Here is a 22,219-nt window from a genome sequence, read left to right as displayed (position 1 = left end):
CCATCGTAACGGTTTACAATGAATATAGTTTCAGTTCCATGAAAATTTTTTAATACCTTTTGCGGAGAACAACCATCTTCCCTGGCAGGACAGTCATGGTGGTGGCTAGAGAATCCTAGCCGGATCGATGATGAGCCAGGGAGGTTCTGGGATGTCCTCCACTTGGAAATAGTGTAAGAGGGAATCTGCCCAGATGTTCTTGAGAGTCAGACTATACCTCAGCTCAAAATCAAAGAACAGAGACCAATGAGTCTGATGTGCATTTAGTCATTGGGCATGATGGAGATGTTCCAGATTCTTATGACTTATTTAAATTGCAATGAAGTGCTGGACTCCCTCTAGCCAGTGCCACCATTCTTTTATTGCAAGTTTGATCTCAAAGAGGCCCTGTCGCCGATTCTGTAGTTATACTCAGCTGGTGAGATCTTCTTTGAAAAGAAGTAACAAGCATGGAGAACCCCCTTAGGGGAATATCTGTCTTAGCACTGCTCCCACACCCTCTATGGTGAAGGGGATGTATCGGGTCTGGATGATGAAGCAGGACTTCTGTAGGAAAATCTTCTTTAATACTCGAAAGGCCATCATGGCTTCAGAAGGCCAAATTTTTGTGTTAGCTCCCTTCCAGATGAGTGCTGTAAGGGGAGCCGCAATCTTTGAATAATTTACAATGAAGTGCTGGTAATAGTTGGCAAAGCCCAAGAACCTTTGCAGGTCTCGGAGTCCCACCGGCTGGGCTACTCCAGGATACACTTGACCTTCTCTGGGTCCATGTGAAAGCCATTCCTGGATATGATATACGCCAAGAACGGAAGCATTTCTTTTTCAAACAGGTACTTTTCTAGTTTTGCATACAAATTAGTCTCTCGTAGTCATTGAAGAACCAGGTGTATGTCATAACAATGAGAGTCAAGATCCTGGGAGAAAATAAGGATGTCATCGAGGAAAACAACAACACAGACATATAGAAGGTCCCTGAAAATTTCATTCATCATTTTCTGGCAGACAGCCCCGTTGCATAATCTGAAGGGCATTACCAGGTATTCATAATGGCCATCCCACGTGTTGAATACTGTTTTCCATTCATCTCCCAGCTTAATTTGAATCAAGTTGTAGGCTCCTTGGAGGTCGAGTTTCATAAAGATCCTAGCCTCTTGGAGCCGGTCAAAGAGTTCCGAGATTAAGGGTAAGGGATACCGATCCTTCCTAGTGATGGCGTATAGTACACAGTAGTCAATTCAAAGACAGAGGGAGCCATCCTTTTTAGCCACTAAAAGAAACCGGCACCTGCAGAGAAGTGGTCTGGGTTTTCTCGGATGTACTCCAAAATTGCCTTGGTCTCAGGAAGAGATAAGGGGTATACCCTGCCTCTTGGATGCACAAGCCACTTAGTCATCCAAAGTCCGATCTAACTGGGAAACTTCCAACCCTAGGATCCAGTAAGGAGATGGTCCTAGGCTTCACCATACCTGCTCCCCAATTGATTCTTCTGGTGACAATCACCATGGATAACCTGGATTTCTCCACCCTAGCTCTAATGGATTGCGGTGCTGGGGGAAACTTTGTGATGAAGGAATTGAAAGACCATCTATGGATTACCACCATTCCAAGGTAAGTCTCCACTAATTATCTCCTCCATCTACAGGGATCTTTTGCCTGGCCAGATCACCCTTGCCAACAACACTCTTGACTGTACGTATGGGCTTGCTTCATAGGGAGCAGATAGTATTCCATGTCATCGCCCGAGCTGTCCACCCTTTTTTCCTGGGGCTTCCCTGGCTCAAGCAGGGCCCACGCTGGCCCACGCTGCAGTTCACCCGCTGTGGTCCGCAATGCCATGACTTGTGCCTGGAACACATAGAACCCCTGCTCTACTTATCAGTAGCCACCACCTTGCCTGGTCTTCCTCCTCAATATAAGGACTTCAAGGACGTGTTTTCCAAGAGGGAGGCTGAGACTCTACCTCCCCATTGGTTGTACAACTGTGGAATTGAGCTACTGCCAAACATCAAGCTTCCACGGGGTAGGGTCTTCCCATTGTCTCTCGCCAAGACCAGAGCAATGTCGGACTACATCCAGGAGAATCTTGAGTGGGGCTTCATCTGACCATTCTCATCCCGGCAGGGGCCAGCTTCTTCTTTGTGGCCAAAAAAAGATAGTTCACTCAAGCCCTCCATTGACTACTGCAGATTAAATGCTATCACTAAGAAAGATTGCTATCCACTGCCTTTAATCTCCAAGCTTTTTGACTGGTTGCAAGAAGCCAGGATCTTTACCAAATTGGACCTCCAAGGAGCCTATAATTTGATCTGGGCATTATGAGTATTCAGTGACATGCTTAGGCTGTATAACTCCCTGGCCATGTTCCAAAAAATGATGAATGAATTGTATACCTTGACAACATCCTAATATTCTTTTAGGATCTCAGCACCTATCATTGATCTGGTTCTACAGCGACTGCATGAAAACAACATATTTCCTAAGCTTGAGAAGTGCCTGTTGGAGAGAGTTTACAATTCTTGGGTACACTGTATCCAGAGAAGGCTTCCATATGGACCCCGAGAAAGTTAGAAGAATCCAAAATTGGCCCCATCCAGTGGGACTTCGAGTTCTGCAAAGGTTTTTGGGGTTCACCAACTATTATCACCAATTCATTTTGAATTACTCTGCAGTACCAGCACCACTTATCACTCTCATCCATAAGGGAGCTAACACATGGATTGGCCCCCCCGAAGCTATAGATGTATTCCAAGGACAAAAGGATGCCTTCTTGGAGACACTCTGCCTTCATTATCCATTCTCTACCTGCCCATTTATCTTGAAGGTGTAGGGGGCCACACTAAGTCAGCATTTGACTAAGGGAGTTCTTCGACCCTGCTCATTCTTCTCAAAGAAATTTTTGCCTGCAAAGTATTACAGCATCGGTGACTGAGAGCTCCTAGTGGTCAAACTAATGCTAGAAGAGTAGCACCATTGGCTGCAAGGCGCTCAACACTATATCACTATATATACAGATCACAAAAATCTTGAACACCTTCACTATGCTCAATGACTAAATGCAAGACAAGCTCACTGGTCCCTGTTCTTTGCACGTTTTGATTTTGGACTAAGATATCGTCCCGCTCTCAAAATCTCCTGGCAGATGCCCTCTCCTGCTCCCTCCATGTGAGGACATTCCAGAGACTCCCAGACACATCATCGACCCAGCTAGCATTCTCCTAGCTATCTCCATGACTATTTCTCCAGGCAAGACGGTTGTTCCAGCTCAGCTACATGAAAAGGTATTGAAATGGTCTCATGACTCCTGACCAGTTCATGGCATGAACCCTTAAATTACTTCAACAATATTATTGGTGGCCTTGCATAAAGCAAGATGTTTAGGCCTAGGTGGATTCCTGCTCCACCTGCACTCAGCAGAAAGCTCTGTCAGGCTGACCCTGGGGGCTGTTACAGCCGTTGCCAGGTCCAGGGAGCCCTAGACCCATTTATCCACTGATTTTATTGTAGACCTCCCTCTCTCAGACAGCACTACCATAATTTGGGTAGGTATTGATTGTTTCTCGAAAAACGGCTCGCTTTGTTCTACTCAAAGGTCTCCCTTCTGCCCCCAGAGTTAGCACGGCTCTATACCCTTCATGTGTTCTGCTTATATGAGTTACCAAACATATCTTATCTGACCGAGGAGTATAGTTCACAGCAAATTATTGGCACTCACTGTGCAAAAAGTTCAATATCACTCTGGACTTCACAACAGCTTACCACCCACAAGGAAACGGACAATCTGGACATACAAATTGCACAATCAAGGCCTTCCTTTGGGCCTACATCAATGAGTGCCAGGATAATTGGGCTCCTCTTTTACCCTGGGCAAAATTCTCACATAATTCCCATGTTTGTGCCACTACTGGATCTTCACCATTCCAAGTGGTTTACAGGAAGCAACTGTTACCATCCTTGCCTCTTCCCATGGCAGTACTCTCTCCGGCAGATCAATTATCCATCGAAGAATTGCAAGACCTCTGAACCCGCACCAATATTCTTATCCAGAAGGCAGCAGAGAGAGCCAAAAAGGACCACAGATTCACACCGAAGACCCACTCCCAAGTTTAAAGTAGGAGAGAAGGTGTGGATCAGCACCCACCATATACCACCGAGTGCCCTCAATGCACCTCACACCACGATTCATTGGTTCCTTTCCAATAATTCACCTAATAGGACCTGTGACCTACCAACTAAAACTGTTCTCTACTTTGGCCATACACAATGTCTTTCATGTATATTTGTTGAAGCTGCTGATATTCACCTGGCCCTTTAGAGCATCTCCAAGATCTCAAGAATTGACCACTGAAGATAGCACAGTCTACGAAGAGGATGAAATTTTGGATTCGTGGCACAGGGGTATGAAATGGGAGTACCTCATTGCCTGGAAGGGCTATGGCCCTGCCTCCAATATCCTGGACCCCAGCCTGATAAGGGATTTCCATGTCCATCATCCCACCAGACCAAGACCTTCAGGAAGGGGGTTTAAGAAGGGGAAACTGATGCGCTTGGTGGTTTGTGGGTTCGGCCCATGAACCACCATTCTTACTTCCAGACCCGATGCCATTACGGACCCCCTAGACTGTGACATGGCAGTCAGCTTCATTCAAGTAAGGCCATCACCACCTGCAGCAGGATGCAGCTGACTCACTCTGGCACTACTTCTAGGTGTATCTGCGCACAGGTCCTCCTCAAACTTAAAAAACCTTTCTCATGACAACCATGGATGACATCACTATCTTTGGCCCATAAAAGGGCCTTTCTCCCTGCAGTCCACACCTCAGCACTAGATCTACTACTGTGAGTAAAGCAAGTTGCTTCAGCGTGTTCCTATTCTTCGTTCCTGTGTTCCTGGTCTTCACTTCCCAGTTTTTGCTTTTTGTCTTTATCTTGTAGTCAGTTTCCAGTTCTTTGTCAGGTCCTCATCTTGTGGTTAGTCTTCAGTTCTTCAGTGTCTTCCTGCCCATCTGTGCCATTCCTCGCCTGCCTGCCTATCTGTCTTGCCTTCCCTTGGACAGATCTCTGGTTCTGACTTCGGCTTGCTTGACACTCGACTACACTTGAACTCTGCCTACCACTGAGCACTGCCCAACCCTCAACAATCCTTGAACTCCACCTGCCACCAACCACTACCTAAGAATTACGTCTGTATGCTGCCTGCTTTGACCATCGTCTGCCTTCACTATGCTTGAACCCAGCCTGCCCCAGAGCCTGGCCTATGACCCGACCATTTCCATGGACATCCAGCTCATCAGCAGGGGCCCCCCACCTAAGACCTGCTGGCCCCGGTACCTGAGGGCTCAACATAAGGAGAACGAGAGCTGGTATAGATGAAGCTCCAGTTGGATCTCAGCCACAGCCAATTCCGCCAGCTGACAGTGGGGAACTGCAGGGCTCTTCTCTGCAGGTTGTGCCAACTCCACCTTAGTCCAAGGGTCCACGCCCACAACAGTAGCATGTGATACTGAAAGTGACAATCCCCTACCTCAAATCTGAGATATCTTCTGTGACCTGTGGAAATATTTTTGTGTGAGTGTAAGCATTCTTCAGATTGACAGAGCATAAGCAATCTCCTTTATTGAGAAAAACAACCACGGTGCCCATGGAAACCATTTTGAACTTTCTGCTTTTTAGGAATTTGTTCAAAGCCCTTAGGTCTAGGTTGGGATGGAATCCTCCAGTTTTATTTGTAACTAGGAAATACTTGGAGTAAAATCCACATCCTCTTTCCCCTAGTAGAATGGGCTTAATCACACTGTTCTTCAAGATGGAGAAGAGCTCCTTTTGTAGCAGTTCCTGATATTTAGACAACTCCAATGTAAGTTTTGATGGAATATTTGGAAGCCATCCAATAGGTGTAATCTATAGTGTCCGATGTCACACTGGCCATACAATCTCAGCTGGCCCTGACAGGAAAGCCCTCTGGATCTGGAAATGGGATCCAGACTAAGCTTTCTGTGATCCAGTCAAAACCCATCACAGGTTTTGCATGGGTTATAGCTTAATGGCCCAGGATAAGTACAAGTACCAAGAGGGCAGAGGAAAATGCTTCCTTAGCAAATAGAAGTTTTGCCTTAGCCCCATGCTTAGGTACCTTCTTGCTGAGGAGAGTGGGTCTGGATTGGCCATGAAGAGCTTCTGAGGAATTGCTGCCATAGCTGTATGGCCTGTTAAAGGTAATCCCAGGCATAAGCAGCACAGGACTCAACCGCTTGGCTTGGGCTTGCAGGTTCTTTGCTGATGGTGCCAAGGCAGAGGAAAAGCAGGGAAGATAGGAACCAAAGCAGACAAGGAGACAGGAACTGGGACTAAGTAGGGACAGAGTACAAAGCAAAACACCAAGGCCAGGACTAGGGCCAAACAAGCATGATAGGAACAAAGCAGAGATAGAAGGTACAAGGCAAAACAGGTACAGGACAAGGTCAGAACAGGACAGAAAAGAAACAGAATACAAGGCAGGGACATGACAGAAAACAGACAAAAGAGCAATGCGAGGCCACACAGGAGATAAAGGCAAAGATCAGGCAGGTAAAAGGCACAGACAGGACAGATAAAGCGCTTAGGTGGCTACAGCAGGAAGTAATGGAGTTTTGATGATGAGGCAGGGAGCTGTGAGGCAGACTTTTAAGGCATGGCAGGGCAGCCTGATGCATTCGAGGTAAGCCTGCGCAGCTCAGACTAAAGCCCACTGAGGGCCCTTGCAGACGGGAAAGCCACATAGCAACCAGGATCATAACAATCACAGTGTTATTTGATCTATTTCTAAAGAGATTCTCTCCAATATATGGCATGTCAGAGAGTCTTTTCTGGACATCTGGTTGGGGGTCTGAAACCAGTAGCTAGGCAAGACTGCAGGCACCAATTCCCACAACAGACATTCTCAATGCTGTTTTGAAAATAACAAAAGGCTGATCTGATCATGAGTTTTCTGCACTACATCCTGTTGTCCACTATAGATTGGAGAGCATCACTCTGCCTTTCAGGAAGCTGCTCTGCCATCTCCATCATCTCCATCAGCTGCTTCAGAATATCCCACATATATTGGCCCATGAAGAACTAATGGGACGTTATGAGGGCATTAAGAATAGCTCCCTGGAAAACCTCTCTACCAAGAGTAAGATTTTTCCCTGGGGGCACCGAGACATAGGTTCTGGTCTTCATCCCTCATAACAGTGTACATGAACACCACTGATTGGTGTAGTCGCTGTTGCTTTTTGAATCCAGAAGCCTTCTGATATATCATGTCCACGTTCTTATTCATAGATAGGATTATAGACAGTGCTGGGGAGGAGCCGGCTGTTGTGGTACATGTGTGCACCAACAACATAGGAAAATGTGGGAGAGAGGTTCTGGAAGCCAAATTTAGGATTTTAGGTAGGAAGCTGAAATCCAGAACCTCCAGGGTGGCATTCTCTGAAATACTTCCTGTTCCACGTGCAGGTCCCCAGAGGCAGGCATCCAGAGTTTCAATGCGTGGATGAGACGATGGTGCAGGGAAGAGGGATTCAGCCTTATAAGGAACTGGGAAAACTTTTGGGGAAAGGGGAGACTTTTCCGAAAGGATGGGCTCCACCTTAACCAGAGTGGAATCAAGCTGCTGGCACTAACTTTCAAAAAGGAGATAGAGCAGCTTTTAAACTAGAATAAGGGGGAAAGCCGACAGTCACTCAGCAGTGCATGGTTCGGAGAAATGTATCCTTGAAGGATACTAATGAAACAGGAGAGTTAGGGCATCCCAACAGAGAGGTTCCATTAAAAGCAAACATAGTCCATATGCCTAGATGTAAAAAATCACCAAAGCTAATGATTTCCGAATTATCCCAAACAACTGAAAAGCAGGTTGTTAAAACAAGCAAAAACCACACTTTGAAATGTCTGTATGCCAATGCCAGAAGTCTAAGAAGTAAGATGGGAGAGTTAGAGTGTATAGCAGCAAATGATGAGATTGACATAATTGCATCACAGAGACTTGGTGGAAGGAGGATAACCAATGGGACAGTGCTATATCAGGGTACAAATTATATCGCAATGATAGGGAGGATCAACTTGGTGGGGCTGTGGCACTTTATGTCCGGGAAGGTATAGAGTCCAACAGGATAAAGATCATACAAGAGACTAAATGCTCAGTAGAATCTATAAGGGTAGAAATCCCATGTGTGTTGGGTAAGAGTATAGTGATAGGAGTATACTACCGTCCACCTGGACAAAATGGTCAGACAAATGATGAAATGCTAAGAGAAATCAGGGAAGCAAACCAATTTGACAGTGCAATAATAATGGGAGATTTCAATTGCCAAACAGCAACTAGAGCAGAACCTGCACTTCAGCAAGTAACATCCACAGAACAGTGCAAGTAAATGTAGTAGTCCCAAAAAAGTTCATCAAAAATTATTAGTTTATTGTATAAACACATTTTATTGCAATAAAATGTGATTATACAATAAACTAATTATACAATAAACTAATAATTTTTGATGAACTTTTTTGTGACTACTACATTTACTTGCACTGTTCTGTGGATGTAAATTTCAATTACCCCAATATTAACTGGGTAAATGTACCATCAGGACTTGCTAGAGACATAAAGTTCCTGGATGTAATAAATGATTGCTTCTTGGAGCAATTGGTTCAGGAACCAACAAGAGAGGGAGCTATTTTAGATTTAATTCTTAGTGGAATGCAGGATTTGGTGAGAGAGGTAACGGTGGTGGGGACACTTGGCAACAGTGATCATAACATGATCAAATTTAAACTAATAACTGGAAGGGGGACAATAAGTAAATCTGCAGCTCTAACACTAAATTTTAAAAAGGGAAACTTTGATAAAATAAGGAAAATAGTTAGAAAAAAACTGAAAGATGCAACTGCAAAGGTTAAAAGTGTTCAACAGGCTTGGACATTATTTAAAAATACAATCCTAGAGGCGCAGTCCATATGTATTCCACACATTAAGAAAGGTGGAAGGAAGGCAAAACGATTACCGTCATGGTTAAAGGGTGAGGTGAAAGAGGCTATTTTAGCCAAAAAAACATCCTTCAAAAATTGGAAGAAGGATCCATCTGAAGAAAATAGGATAAAACATAAGCATTTGAGAAATTACTTACCTGATAATTTCATTTTCCTTAGTGTAGACAGATGGACTCAGAACCAATGGGTATAGTGTACTCGTGCTAGCAGTTGGAGACGGATCAGATTTCAATCTGACGTCAGCCCCTAGTACATACACCCCTGCAGGAAGTGCAGATCCTCAGTATTCTTCCTTGCAAAGCATTGTGGATATATGTTTGACTGACCGATTGGTTAATTTGATCAACTTGTATAACTTCGTAACCATATAAACGTTATAACTTGATTAACTGGTTACTTTGTACTGGTCGATTGAGTGTAGCTGGAGACCGCCAGGGAGCTCAACTGGAAAGCGTCGCCACTCCGCCAGGTGGAGACCTAGGTAAACGAAAAGAGGCTTACCCTTGAATCATTTGCAAATCCATGCGTGACGGCAGCCAAGGGCGGGCTGCTGAGTCCATCTGTCTACACTAAGGAAAACGAAATTATCAGGTAAGTAATTTCTCCATTTTCCTAGCGTGTAGCAGATGGACTCAGAACCAATGGGATGTATAAAAGCTACTTCCGAACCGGGTGGGAGGCTGCCTGTGACCCACTCAGTATTACCCTTGCAAATGCCGTGTCCTCCCGGACCTGAACATCCAGACAGTAGAATCTGGAGAAGGTATGGATGGAGGACCATGTCGCCGCCCTGCAGATCTCGGCTGGTGACATCATTCTTGTTTCTGCCCAGGAAGCTGCCTGGGCTCTGGTCGAATGGGCCTTGACCTGTAGAGGTGGAGGTTTCCCTGCTTCTACGTAGGCCGCCTTGATAACTTCCTTGATCCAGCGGGCTATGGTTGCCCGCGAGGCTGCTTCCCCTAGTCTTTTCCTGCTGTGAAGGACGAAAAGGTGGTCCGTCTTCCGTATGGGTTCTGACATTTCCAGGTATCTGGAGAGGATTCTGCCAACGTTGAGGTGACGCAGGCTACAGGTTTCTTCCGAATTCTCCAGGGATCCCGCCGACGGGAGCGAGATGGTCTGGTTCAGATGGAAGTGGGAGACCACTTTGGGAAGGAATGACGGTACCGTGCGCAGCTGGATGGATCCTGGGGTGAACCGAAGGAAGGGCTCACGGCAAGACAGTGCTTGTAGTTCAGAGATGCGTCGCGCTGAACAAACTGCCAGGAGGAAGACAATCTTCAGGGTCAGCTGACGGAGTGATAGGCCTCAAAGAGGTCTGAAGGTGGATCCAGACAGGAAGTCCAGGACGAGGTTGAGGTTCCACAGAGGTACTGGCCACTTCAGAGATGGACGAATGTGTTTGACTCCTCTCAGGAAACGTGACACATCCGGGTGAGAGGCTAGGCTATCGCTCTCGCCCCTGGTGCCGAAGCATGCCAGTGCTGCAACCTGTACCTTGATGGAATTGAGGGACAGTCCTTTCTGAAGTACGCTCTGTAGGAACTCCAGCATCACGGGAACTTTAAGTGAACGTGTCTTGATGTCGTGATCTTCGCACCAGGCCTCAAATATTCTCCAGATCCTTATGTATGTTAGCGATGTGGAGAACTTGCGTGCTCGGAGGAGGGTGTCTATTACCGCCCCCGAGTATCCGCTCTTCTTCAGGCGAGCCGTCTCAATGGCCAGACCGTAAGAGAGAATTGAGCCGGGTCCTCGTGGAAGATTGGACCTTGTTGTAGCAGGTCCCTGAGAGGGGGCAGGGGTAGAGGGTTCCCTGCCAGCAGTCTTCTCATGTCTGTGTACCATGGTCTTCTTGGCCAATCCGGGGCCACCAGAAGAACTAGTCCCTTGTGTAGCTGTATCTTGTGAATAATTGCGCCCAAAAGGGGCCATGGTGGGAAGGCGTATAGTAGGGTCCCCCGTGGCCAGGCCTGCACCAGGGCATCGATCCCTTGGGATTGTGGGTCCCGCTTGCGACTGAAGTATCTGGGTACTTGGGCGTTGGTTCTGTTCGCCAGAAGGTCCATTTCCGGTGTTCCCCACCGGTTTACTATCATCCGGAAGGCTGTGGGAGATAGCCTCCATTCTCCTGGGTCTAGACTTTCTCTGCTGAGGAAGTCCGCCGTAATGTTGTCCTTCCCGGCGATGTGGGCGGCGGAGATCTCCTGTAGATTTGCTTACGCCCATGCCATCAGTGGGTTTATCTCCAGTGACACCTGTTGGCTTCTGGTTCCCCCTTGCCTGTTGAAGTAGGCAACCGTTGTGGCGTTGTCGGACATCACTCTGACCGCTTTGCCTCGGAGTCTTTGGGCGAACCTCAGGCAGGCGAGTCTGACTGCCCGCGCTTCTAGGCGATTGATGTGCCATCCTGCCTCTTCTGCGTTCCACTGCCCTTGGGCGGTTAATTCCTCGCAGTGTGCTCCCCATCCCCGTAGACTGGCGTCTGTCATTAGCAGAGTCCAGGTTGTGGATGACAGTCTTGAGCATCTGTTCATGTGGCTGGGCTACAGCCACCAGCGTAGTTTGGTCCGGACTGTGCCTGGGAGGGCTAAGCGTACGGTGTAATTGTGCGACCGTGGGTTCCAACGTGACAGCAGTGAGTGTTGTAGAGGCCTCATGTGGGCCCTCGCCCAGGGGACCACTTCCAGTGTGGATGCCATCAGCCCTAGGGCCTGTAAGTAATCCCATGCCGTGGGGTGAGAATCGCTCAACAAGGATTGCAACCGGTTCCACAGCTTTGACCTACTTGCGGGAGTCAGGCTGACTTTGTCTTCCTTGGTGTCGAAGAGAACCCCCAGGTACTCCAACGATTGTGAGGGCTGCAGGGAACTCTTGTTCGTGTTGATCACCCATCCGAGGCTCTCCAGTAGAGACTTGACTCTGTTGGTTGATTGGGTGCTTTCCTCTGGTGACTTTGCCCTGATCAGCCAGTTGTCCAAGTAAGGGTGTACGAGGACTCCTTCCTTCCGCAGTATTGCCGCCACTACCACTATCACCTTGGTGAACGTCCGTGGTGCTGTGGCTAGCCCAAAGGATAGGGCCCGGAACTGGTAGTGATGGCCCAGGATCTTGAAGCATAGGTAACACTGGTGTTCCTGATGAATTGGGATGTGCAGATACGCCTCTGACAGGTCCAGGGATGTGAGGAACTCTCCTGGCTGTATTGCCTTTATTACAGATCTCAGGGTTTCCATGCGGAAGCGGGAGACCTTCAGGTATCGGTTTACGGATTTGAGGTCCAGGATTGGTCGGAATGTTCCCTCTTTCTTGGGAACGAGAAAATATATGGAATAATGACCAAAGTTTATCTCCTGAGGAGGTACCGGAGTTATGACCTCGAGGGCCAGTAGCCTGGCTAGTGTAACTTCCACTACCGCCTTTTTGATGGGGTCGTGGCAGGGGGACTCCACAAACTTGTCCGGTGGGGTGCGTATGAAGTCCAGGTAGTACCCTTCCCGGATGATGGCTAGGACCCACTTGTCCGAAGTTATCTCGACCCATCTTTGGTAGAATAGGGCCAGTCTGCCCCCTATGGCTTCCCTTGGATGGGTCGGCTGATTCTCATTGTGGAGGGCGGCCGGGCCCTGTGCCCGAGCTGCTTCCCCTCTTGTTGTGCTTGTTCCGAAAGGACTGGTTCCTGGCCGAAGGGTGGGGCGCCTGGTAGCTGCTCCTGTATGGGTTGAAGCGCTGCGAGCTTCTGTCCCTGGAGGCCCTGGAAGGCTGTCGCTGGGCTCTCCTTGACTTGTCTTCCGGACTTGTCTTCCTTGACTTGTCTTCCAGAAATTCGCCCCATTTGCGAGCCATCTTTTCTAAATCGCTGCCGAACAGGAGGGTTCCTTTGAAGGGCATCCTTGTGAGTCGTGTTTTGGAAGATGGGTCGGCCGACCAGCTTCTGAGCCAGAGCTGTCTCCTGGCCGCCACCGCCGATGATTCTCCTCTGGCCGCTGTGCTTACGAGGTCTGAGGCTGCGTCCGTTAGAAAGGATAGCGCTGGGTCCAGGATATCTCCCGGGGAGCCGTTCCTGGCCTGGGATAAGCAGGCACGTGTCACCATGGTGCAGCAGGCCGCAATCTGAAGAGTCATAGTGGCCACTTCAAATGACTGCTTAAGCATGTCTTCCAGCCGCCGGTCATGCGTGTCCTTGAGGGCTACTCCTCCCTCTATCGGAATAGTGGTGCGCTTGGAGACTGCACAGACCATGGCATCCACTCTTGGGCAAGCGAGCATGTCTTTGGTTGCTGGATCCAGGAGGTACAAGCTGGCCAAGGCCCGTCCCCCTTTAAAGGCAGAGTTTGGGGTGTTCCATTTCAAGTCAATTAACTGTTGCACGGCTCGCAAGAGTGCGAAATGACGGGAGGTCTGTCGAAGGCCTTCCAGAAATGGGTTCTCCTCGGGATCCCCCTGGGTCTCTGAATCCGGGATCGCCAGTTCCTCCAGGCATTGGGAGACCAGGTCCGGGAGCTCCTCCCTTGTGAAGAACAGTCTCATGGTTCGGTGGAGTTCTGTCCCCGGGGGGAGTTCTCCTTCTTCTAGGGGTTCGACTTTGTCTTCTGAGATGTCCGTGCCCTCAAAGATGGGACTACTTGGCGGTAAGGGCCTATGCCTGGGTCTTGAGGGGCCTGGAGCATAGGGGTCCTCCTGCGACGTATGTGGTTGGTCCGCCCGGGAATCCGTTTGCATCCGGACAAAGGCGTGAATCCCCTTGAAGAGTTCCATCCAAGAAATAGACGAGGGGTCCACATTGAATGGCGCTGTTTCCCTGGGAGCCTCTGGCTGGGAGGGAGTCCCGCTGGGGGTTGCTAGCTCCAGGGAGCCCCCTGAAGAGCTAGTCCCCGGCCCTGGGCGAGTCTGAGCTTGTGGTGGATCTCCCAGGGCCTCCTCGAATTGGGTGCATAGGGCGTCGGCTTCCTGGCTCTGGGCGGCCCTGAGGTGGCATGCTGAGCAGAGGCCTAGGGATTTTATTTCAGTTACTGGCGGAGTCGAGGTTGCCTGCGCGTACATGTTTCGCTCCGGAGAGGCCGGCCGCGTGCGTGGGGCTTGTGCGCGTATTTGTGCGCTTAACCAGGGTTGTGCGCGCATCTGTGCGCTTAACCCGGGATGTGCGCGCCGGTAGTCGAGTGCGCGTAGTCCATGCGACCAGGACTTGCGCGCACCGCTTATGCGTCTGAGTGTTCTTGTGCGTGTAGCTTAAGCGCAGAAGTAGGTTTGTGCGCACAGGTAAATTTTGTGCGCTCGGCCGGCGGCGATGTGAACGGCGAGATTAAGGCCAAGATGGCGACGGCGACCATGCAGGCAAGATGGCGACTACCTCGGAGGGGCTCCACATGAGAAGGCCCTTGGAAATGCCGGGGTCTGGCCCTGCTAGGGCGGATCAACCCGGTGACGCTGGCTTCGGCCGATGGCCTGCGCTCATCCTCAATCCTCGGAGACCGGCACAAGTCAAGATTTCTACCTTACCTTATCTTCGGCGCTTCCCTGTCTCGTCCCGGGCAGTCTCCTGCTGCGGGGGGAGAGGGCAACTACCTTCACCCCCGCTTTTGAGGGTGCACCCGCTGCCTCTCAGCCGCGCCTGAACTCCTCTGGCTCGGGGGCTGAAAGTGCTCGCCGCGATTCGGCCGCCAGACCGAGGCTGCCTCTATGCTGCGCCCGATCCTTCGGGGGCTAGGTCCCGCCGCGATTCGGCCGCTGGACCGAGGCTCACCTCCGAGGGACCACTGAAATCACCTCGGGAATCTCTACTGGGGGAGGGACCCGAGGGTATCACCGCAGGAGAGCGGGGCTCGTCTTCAGTAGAATTTTCTTCTTTAAATTTGTTTCTAACGCTCTGAGAGCGTGCAGATAGCTCCTAACTGCTATGGAGATGGAAAAATACTGAGGATCTGCACTTCCTGCAGGGGTATATGTACTAGGGGCTGACGTCAGATTGAAATCTGATCCGTCTCCAACTGCTAGCACGAGTACACTATACCCATTGGTTCTGAGTCCATCTGCTACATGCTAGGAAATGTCAAGTTAAGTGTAAAACACTGATACGACAGGCGAAGAGAGAATTTGAAATGAAGTTGGCCATAGAGGCAAAAACTCATAATAAAAACTTTTTTAAAATATATCCAAAGCAAGAAACCTGTGAGGGAGCCGGTTGGACCATTAGATGACCGAGGGGTTAAAGGGGCTCTTAGGGAAGATAAGGCCATTGCAGAAAGACTAAATTAATTCTTTGCCTCTGTGTTGTTGGGGAGATACTAGTTCCGGAGATGGTTTTCAGGGGTGATGAGTCAGACAAACTGAACGAAATCACTGTGAACCTGGAAGATGTAGTAGGCCAGATTGACAAAATAAAGAGTAGCAAATCACCTGGACCAGATGGTATGCTTCCTAGGGTACTGAAGGAACTCAAAAATGAAATTTCTGATCTATTAGTTAAAATGTGTAACCTATCATTAAAATCATCCATTGTACCTTAAGACTGGAGGGTGGCCAATGTAACCCCAATATTTAAAAAAGGCTCCAGGGGCGATCCAGTGAGCCTGACTTCAGTGCCAGGAAAAATAGTGGAAACTATTCTCAAGATCAAAATCTTAGAGCATATAGAAAGATATGATTTAATGGAACACAGTCAACATGGATTTACCCAAGGGAAGTCTTGCCTAACAAATCTGCTTCATTTTTTTGAAGGGGTTAATAAACATGTGGATAAAGGTGAACCGGTAGATGTAGTGTATTTGGATTTTCAGAAGGCATTTGACAAAGTCCCTCATGAGAGGCTTCTATGAAAACCAAAAAGTCATGGGATAGAGGGCGATGTCCTTTTGTGGCTTACAAACTGGTTAAAAGACAGGAAACAGAGAGTAGGATTAAATGGTCAATATTCTCAGTGGAAAAGGGTAAACAGTGGAGTACCTCAGGGATCTGTACTGGACAAGTGCAAGGTGTTGCATATAGGGAAAAATAACCCTTGCTATAGTTACACGATGTTAGGTTCCATATTAGGAGCTACCACCCAGGAAAAGATCTAGGCATCATAGTGGATAATACTTTAAAATCGTCGGCTCAGTGTGCTGCAGCAGTCAAAACAGCAAATAGAATGTTAGGAATTATTAGGAAGGGAATGGTTAATAGAATGGAAAATGTCATAATGCCTTTATATCGCTCCATGGTGAGACCGCACCTTGAATACTGTGTACAATTCTGGTCGCCGCATCTCAAAAAAGATATAGTTGCGATGGCGAAGGTACTGAGATGGGCAACCAAAATGATAAAGGGGATGGAACAGCTCCCCTATGAGGAAAGGCTGAAGAGGTTAGGCCTGTTCAGCTTGGGGAAGAGATGGCTGAGGGAGGATATGATAGAGGTCTTTAAGATCATGAGAGGTCTTGAACGAGTAGATGTGACTCGGTTATTTACACTTTCAAATAACAGAAGGACTAGGGGGGCATTCCATGAAGTTAGCAAGTAGCACATTTAAGAGTAATCAGAGAAAATTGTTTTTCACTCAACGCACAATAAAGCTCTGGAATTTGTTACCAGAGGATGTGGTTAGTGCAGTTAGTGTAACTGGGTTCAAAAAAGGTTTGGATAAGTTCTTGGAAAAGTCCATTAATGGGTATTAATCAAGTTTACTTAGGGAATAGTCACTGCTATTAATTGCATCAGTAGCATGGGATCTTCTTAGTGTTTGGGTAATTGCCAGGTTCTTGTGGCCTGGTTTGGCCTCTGTTGGAAACAGGATGCTGGGCTTGATGGACCCTTGGTCTGACCCAGCATGGCAATTTCTTATGTTTTTTATGTTTCTTATGGTTCTCCCATATTCTCATCTGTATCTCCTGAAGGATTTTGTGCACTGGGTCTGTCACAATCTCCTTAAGAGTCTCCACAAACTGGAGGAAGTCCAGCATCTTCTTCTTGGACTCATCCTCCTTCTGCAAAGTAATTAGAAGGGCCTCAGCCATTCTTTGATAAACCTGGTGAAGGAGATATCCTTGGGAAGAGACTTTCTCCTTTCCTGCAGAGGAGAAGGGTTGGAGACCTATCGACTCCTCATTATCAGAGAAATTTGCAGGTCCAGAGCCATACCCCCAGGAATATTCTGAATCTGAGCCACATTCATAGGTCAGGGGTGAGAACCCAGATCGAATTCAGCTAGCAGACAAAGCCTCAGAGAGAGGAATGCTTGTCTGTTGGGTCCTAGATACCAAAAAACACATGTGACTCAAGTAAACTTCCTCCACAATAGACTGGAGATCACCATCGGTGCAGCAGACATTAATGTTGATTCCCCTCTAGGGACTGATATCGGTACTGGACCGCTGGGTGGCTGTAGGGACTCCAATATCAGCAGGACATTGGTCTGCATCAACACAGATATCCTTGATACTGATGCACCAGTGGTCTACATTACCTTGCCCAAAGTCTGTTGGATTTATCTGTCCAAATCCTTCTTGAAGACTGTCGATAACAACACCTATTGGGAGGCAGAAGTGATGTGTTATGTCCGTCGGACTCAGACAGCTTCGTCCCACATGCCTCACCTCAATATTCAACATCCGGGTATTTAGGTTGCCCATTTGCTGACTGACTTTGAGTTAGCAAGGATTGGATTCATCCAGTCTAAGCTGCTCTGCTGCTTCTCGCTGCTGCTGGAAGCTCTATCTACCCTCCGGGGTTTTACTAACTTAGGTACCCGCTCCTCGGGGGCGCTATGCTTCTTTCCAGATGCCTATCTAATATCCAGGTACTCGCTCCTCGAGGGCCTGAGCTGTCTACCTTGGTGCCTGCTACTATTTCTTCTACCTGCTGGGAACTCCACCATTACAGCTACAAGAGTGTGAGTAATTAACATCTACCAATCTGTCTCACCTACAGCTCCTCATTGAATATCTGCATCGGAGCTCCCTATATCACCATTGTGGGACAGGTCTCCTCAGCAGAGGACCCTAGACTGCTGCTGCAGGAATCTACTCACTACTGCCACCTCTGGTGAACACTACAAGCTGTACAATAAAGATTATCTCTGTGTTTGTGCATCTGAGTCTAGCCTGGTACTGCAGTTCCCCGCGGGGCTCCTCCCCGTGGGAGTGGCCATCACTGCAGCACCTAAGAATCCACCAAACACCTCAAAACCATAATAGGATGACCATGTCTTCCTGGGATACCAGAAGTGTATTAGTGACAGACACCTGGACCCATGGACACGGTTGTGATTCCTGGGAATACATGGAGGATGAGCTCTCCTCACTCTGGGAATACTTCAGGAGCTTTATGGTAGTGATCAAAATGTCCCCACTTCCATCATCATGCATCGACTTAGACTGATGCCAATGCTTCCTGGACTTCCCTCGATGCGCAGCATCAAAATTTCTCAGTGCCGGAACAGAAGCTAAACCCTTTGCCCTTTTTAGTGAGAGGAGGCAGACAACAGTCTGTTCCTGGTGTTTAATATCAAGAAGGCTTGATACCCTCCTGCTGCTGATACCCTCCTGCTGCTGATGCACCACCAGTGTCCAATGCAGCTCAAGGGTCCACAGATGTCTCTGATGTAGATAACCAATGGGCTGGACTTTCGGTTCCCAAATTACTTTTCCATAAAGTCAGGATGGGACATATGGTCCCTAGGGATCATGATTATGCAACGTCACACCCCCAAACACCATGGATAGCCCCAGGCACAGAACACATCTATCATGGGGATCTGTGATAGACATGGCCCTGTTGCACAAGAAGTACCAAGTGAATCTGCTAGTAGACATTCAGGAAACTGAATGAAAAACCAGTGCAGCAAAATCAGATTCAATGACTGCTACGCAGTCAAAGATGCCTCAATGCATCAAGCCAGTACACCACACGACTGCTAAAAAATAAATGGAAACTTACAAAAATTGACCAAAACACTGACCTAAGAATACTAAAAAGAAGAAAAAATGTGAGGCCCCGCAATGAAAGATTCCTTCCAGGAAGGATACCAAATTAATCTATGGACATCAGGACAGCATGACCTGTGAGCTCTCCAAAAAAGATGAGACTGATGGGACAACTGCGTAGACGCATGACAGTATGGCATGCTGCACATGACCAGTGGGGCATGCACAAAGTCCTAGAAACTTTGATAAAAGTTACCTGCCGGATGATGTCACCTACAGGTGAGGACTGCCATCCTGCTTATCCTCAGAGAAAATTTTGTATGATCTGAAAAAGAAAAAAGTCATATGAGAAGATGTAAACTAGAAAAAAAAACTGTATTTTGTCACTTACGAGAAAAAGTTTCCCTTTGAGATAGGCCAACTCTGTATCCAACTCATACAGGACTTTACGAACAGCTGACCCAAGGCTGTAGATATGAAGTTTGGAGATTTTGTCACGCCCGCACACCTTCTTGCCCAGACTATTCTCAAAGCTTGTTAGGGCTGTGCGGATCTCCTGAAGCACATTAGCATAGTCATTCACCTTCTCTCTCAACTGCTCAGTCTGAACATTACAGTGTTCGACTATCCCTTCCTGAAGCATATTGGTTGTCTTAAGGTCATTTATTGTGGCCTCTAGTTCTTTTCTTAACTCCTCTTCATTCTGGGATTCTTTTTTTCTGTAAAATGCAACATAGGCAGATACCATTTATAAATACATTTAAATGTATCAGTATTAATTTTACAAATTATTTGGCCCAATATTGTTGAGATACTAGTCATCATCCAGATGTTTGAGACCACATAGGCCACTTCTTCAGATTCCTCAAGAAAAGTGCCTTTAAAATATAGCCTGTATCAGAAAAGTATCTGCAAAGTGATACATTCACATCTTATTCAAACATTTAGGAAAAAACAAAATTCATGAAGGCATTTCTGCCACTGGAAGACAAAACTGACTATGAAAACAAGTTTTCCTCTGAATTTCTTTTAAGAACTGCCAGAGAGACAGATGAGGATGATTAAAAAAAAAAAAAGATTTTTGGTATAATTTCAAATCATTTTGTATTATGGTATGATAAACTTACTAGCACAGTCCTATTAATGCTGAAGTCCCCCAGAGATAAAACTCAAGTTATGTTGACAAGTTTGGATACAGACCAAATCCAATATAGCAATATTTAAAGTATTTATATAATTTTCCTGCTACTAAATAAACCCAATATGGAAAGTGAAATAAATCAAAGAACTCCTTAATGGAAACAAGCAAATTAGATGCAATCAAAGAATGGTTGCTTATGTTGATTGATTGGTGATTCACCTGTAGGGAAGACAGAATTGCTAATACCAGCCAACACCAGCACATGCTCCATATGTACCCTTTCTCTTTCAACTAGTTTCCAGCAGACACACCCATGCAGACAAAAGTATTACATATACACACCCACAACCCTACTCATAGTAAGATATAACTTGGAGCTAGAAAACCTAAGAAAAATCATGAATTACCTATAATCAATACTACTGGAGGATGGATCACTGAAAGAAATATTCCCTGCTCCTCCAGTTCTAGCCTTCCAGCAACCACCTAAACTGAAATCAAACGAATAAAAAACTTCCAACAGAAACTCACAGAAGAAAATAGCACAAACTCCTGGAAGATATCATGAAACAAGCCTTGCTAGCACATATCACAGGACCCCACATGGGAAAGATATTCAAAGCATTTGCATTCATGTTCCTTTAGGAAAGAGGCATATATGATCCATTGTAAAAAATGTGAAGAGGGAATCTACATTGGTGATACAAGCCAAAAATTAGGGAGAAGAATAAAACTTCACAAATATAAAATAACATATTTCAGAGAAAAATAGAGTGATACCTTAGTGGGTACATATTTCTCAAGGGAATATTACTCCCTTAATGACCTCACAATTAAAATATCAAAAGGGAATTTTAGAGGCTCACAAGAATGCAAAACATTTGAAATTAAGTTGACCTAACACTGGAACAAATGCAAAGGGTATTGGTTTTCTCACTCATTAACAGATATACTGTAAGCCCTTTGAAACTATAGTTTTACTCTCATTGTTATCTGTGTACATCTTTTCTCCTCCCTCCTCCCATCCTTTGAGCTGTAATGGTATATGCAAACAACCTAATGACTAGCTGTCTGTACTATTTAAACCCAGTATAACTATGTTGTTTCTTCTCTGACCTGATGAAGAGGACATAACTCTGAAATGCTAGTCACAGATGTACTGAATGAGTCAAAAAAGATTCACCTCCAACTTGTTTGTTGACTATAACTGGTTTGTTGATCTTTATTTCTACAAACACACAACAACCTCATATGCAAATACAATTGTTCATAACATTCATAGTACCACACCTCATATTTAAAGAAAAATTCAAAATATAACACACAAACCTCTCCATAGATTTTGGAACCCTGCCATATTATCCTCACAATATAATCAACACACTACTCTAAACACTAGGCCAGTCTGCATCCTTTTCCCTTCATTTTCTCTTCATGTTCCCCCTGTGCATTTCCTCTCTCTTTTTCTTTTACATCTTTTCTTCTCTGGGCCTCTCTTTCCCATCCCCATCTTTCTCTCCCCCCCCCCCCCTTTCCCTACTCATGCTCCACCTGTTATCCCCTCTCCTTCCTCCTGGTCCCTTATCTCCCCTGTACTCTCTCTCTCTCTCTCTCTCTCACCCCTCCCTTTGAGATTGTAAGATATTTCAACAGCAAAATGCCAAGTGGCCTGTAAAAACCAGCAATGTAGTTCTTTTGTAATGCAAACCAGAAAGGGCAGAGGAAGTAGGGGTTCATATTATATGAACCAATTCTCCTTGGAATCCTCTGAGGCTGCTGCAGTTAGAAAGCAGAACAAAACACAATAAAACTTTATAGGGTAATTGGTGAGGTGTTAAAGCAGAAACGAAAGGGAATATGAGAAGCACTACTGCATGTTAAACACTTCTTCCTCCAATGCTTGCTAACAATTGTATATGGCCTATTCCAAATCAGGAAGTCCAAATTTTCTGTAAATACTCTAATCAAATGGAAAAACAGCTAAGATGGTATATCAGAAAACATGTACACAGATAACATCAACTTTTTTTTAAATTATACAATTCCTTTTCTAAAGAAAAACTTTTCACTCAGGCAAAGAACAGGTACTACTTATAGCACTATATAAATTATATGTTAAAACTGTACAAATACTATACAAATTACACAAATAGCCTCAAAAGCTTGCTGCTGCAGA

General features: G+C 46.5%; 1 protein-coding gene across 2 annotated transcripts in view; it reads right to left on the bottom strand.

Annotated features, from left to right (window-relative positions):
* CCDC158 (coiled-coil domain containing 158) overlaps positions 1–22,219 on the bottom strand; it is a 1,731,209-nt gene that overhangs the window by 1,207,500 nt on the left and 501,490 nt on the right. For both annotated transcript variants that reach the window (XM_029599728.1, XM_029599736.1), the window contains exon 6: positions 19,294–19,621. In XM_029599728.1, coding sequence (XP_029455588.1) covers positions 19,294–19,621 — 328 coding nt within the window. The remainder of the gene's footprint in view (positions 1–19,293; positions 19,622–22,219) is intronic.

This window comes from Rhinatrema bivittatum, chromosome 1 (assembly GCF_901001135.1).
Source record: "Rhinatrema bivittatum chromosome 1, aRhiBiv1.1, whole genome shotgun sequence".
NCBI lineage: Eukaryota > Metazoa > Chordata > Amphibia > Gymnophiona > Rhinatrematidae > Rhinatrema > Rhinatrema bivittatum.
This window is presented reverse-complemented; position numbering and strand designations above follow the sequence as displayed.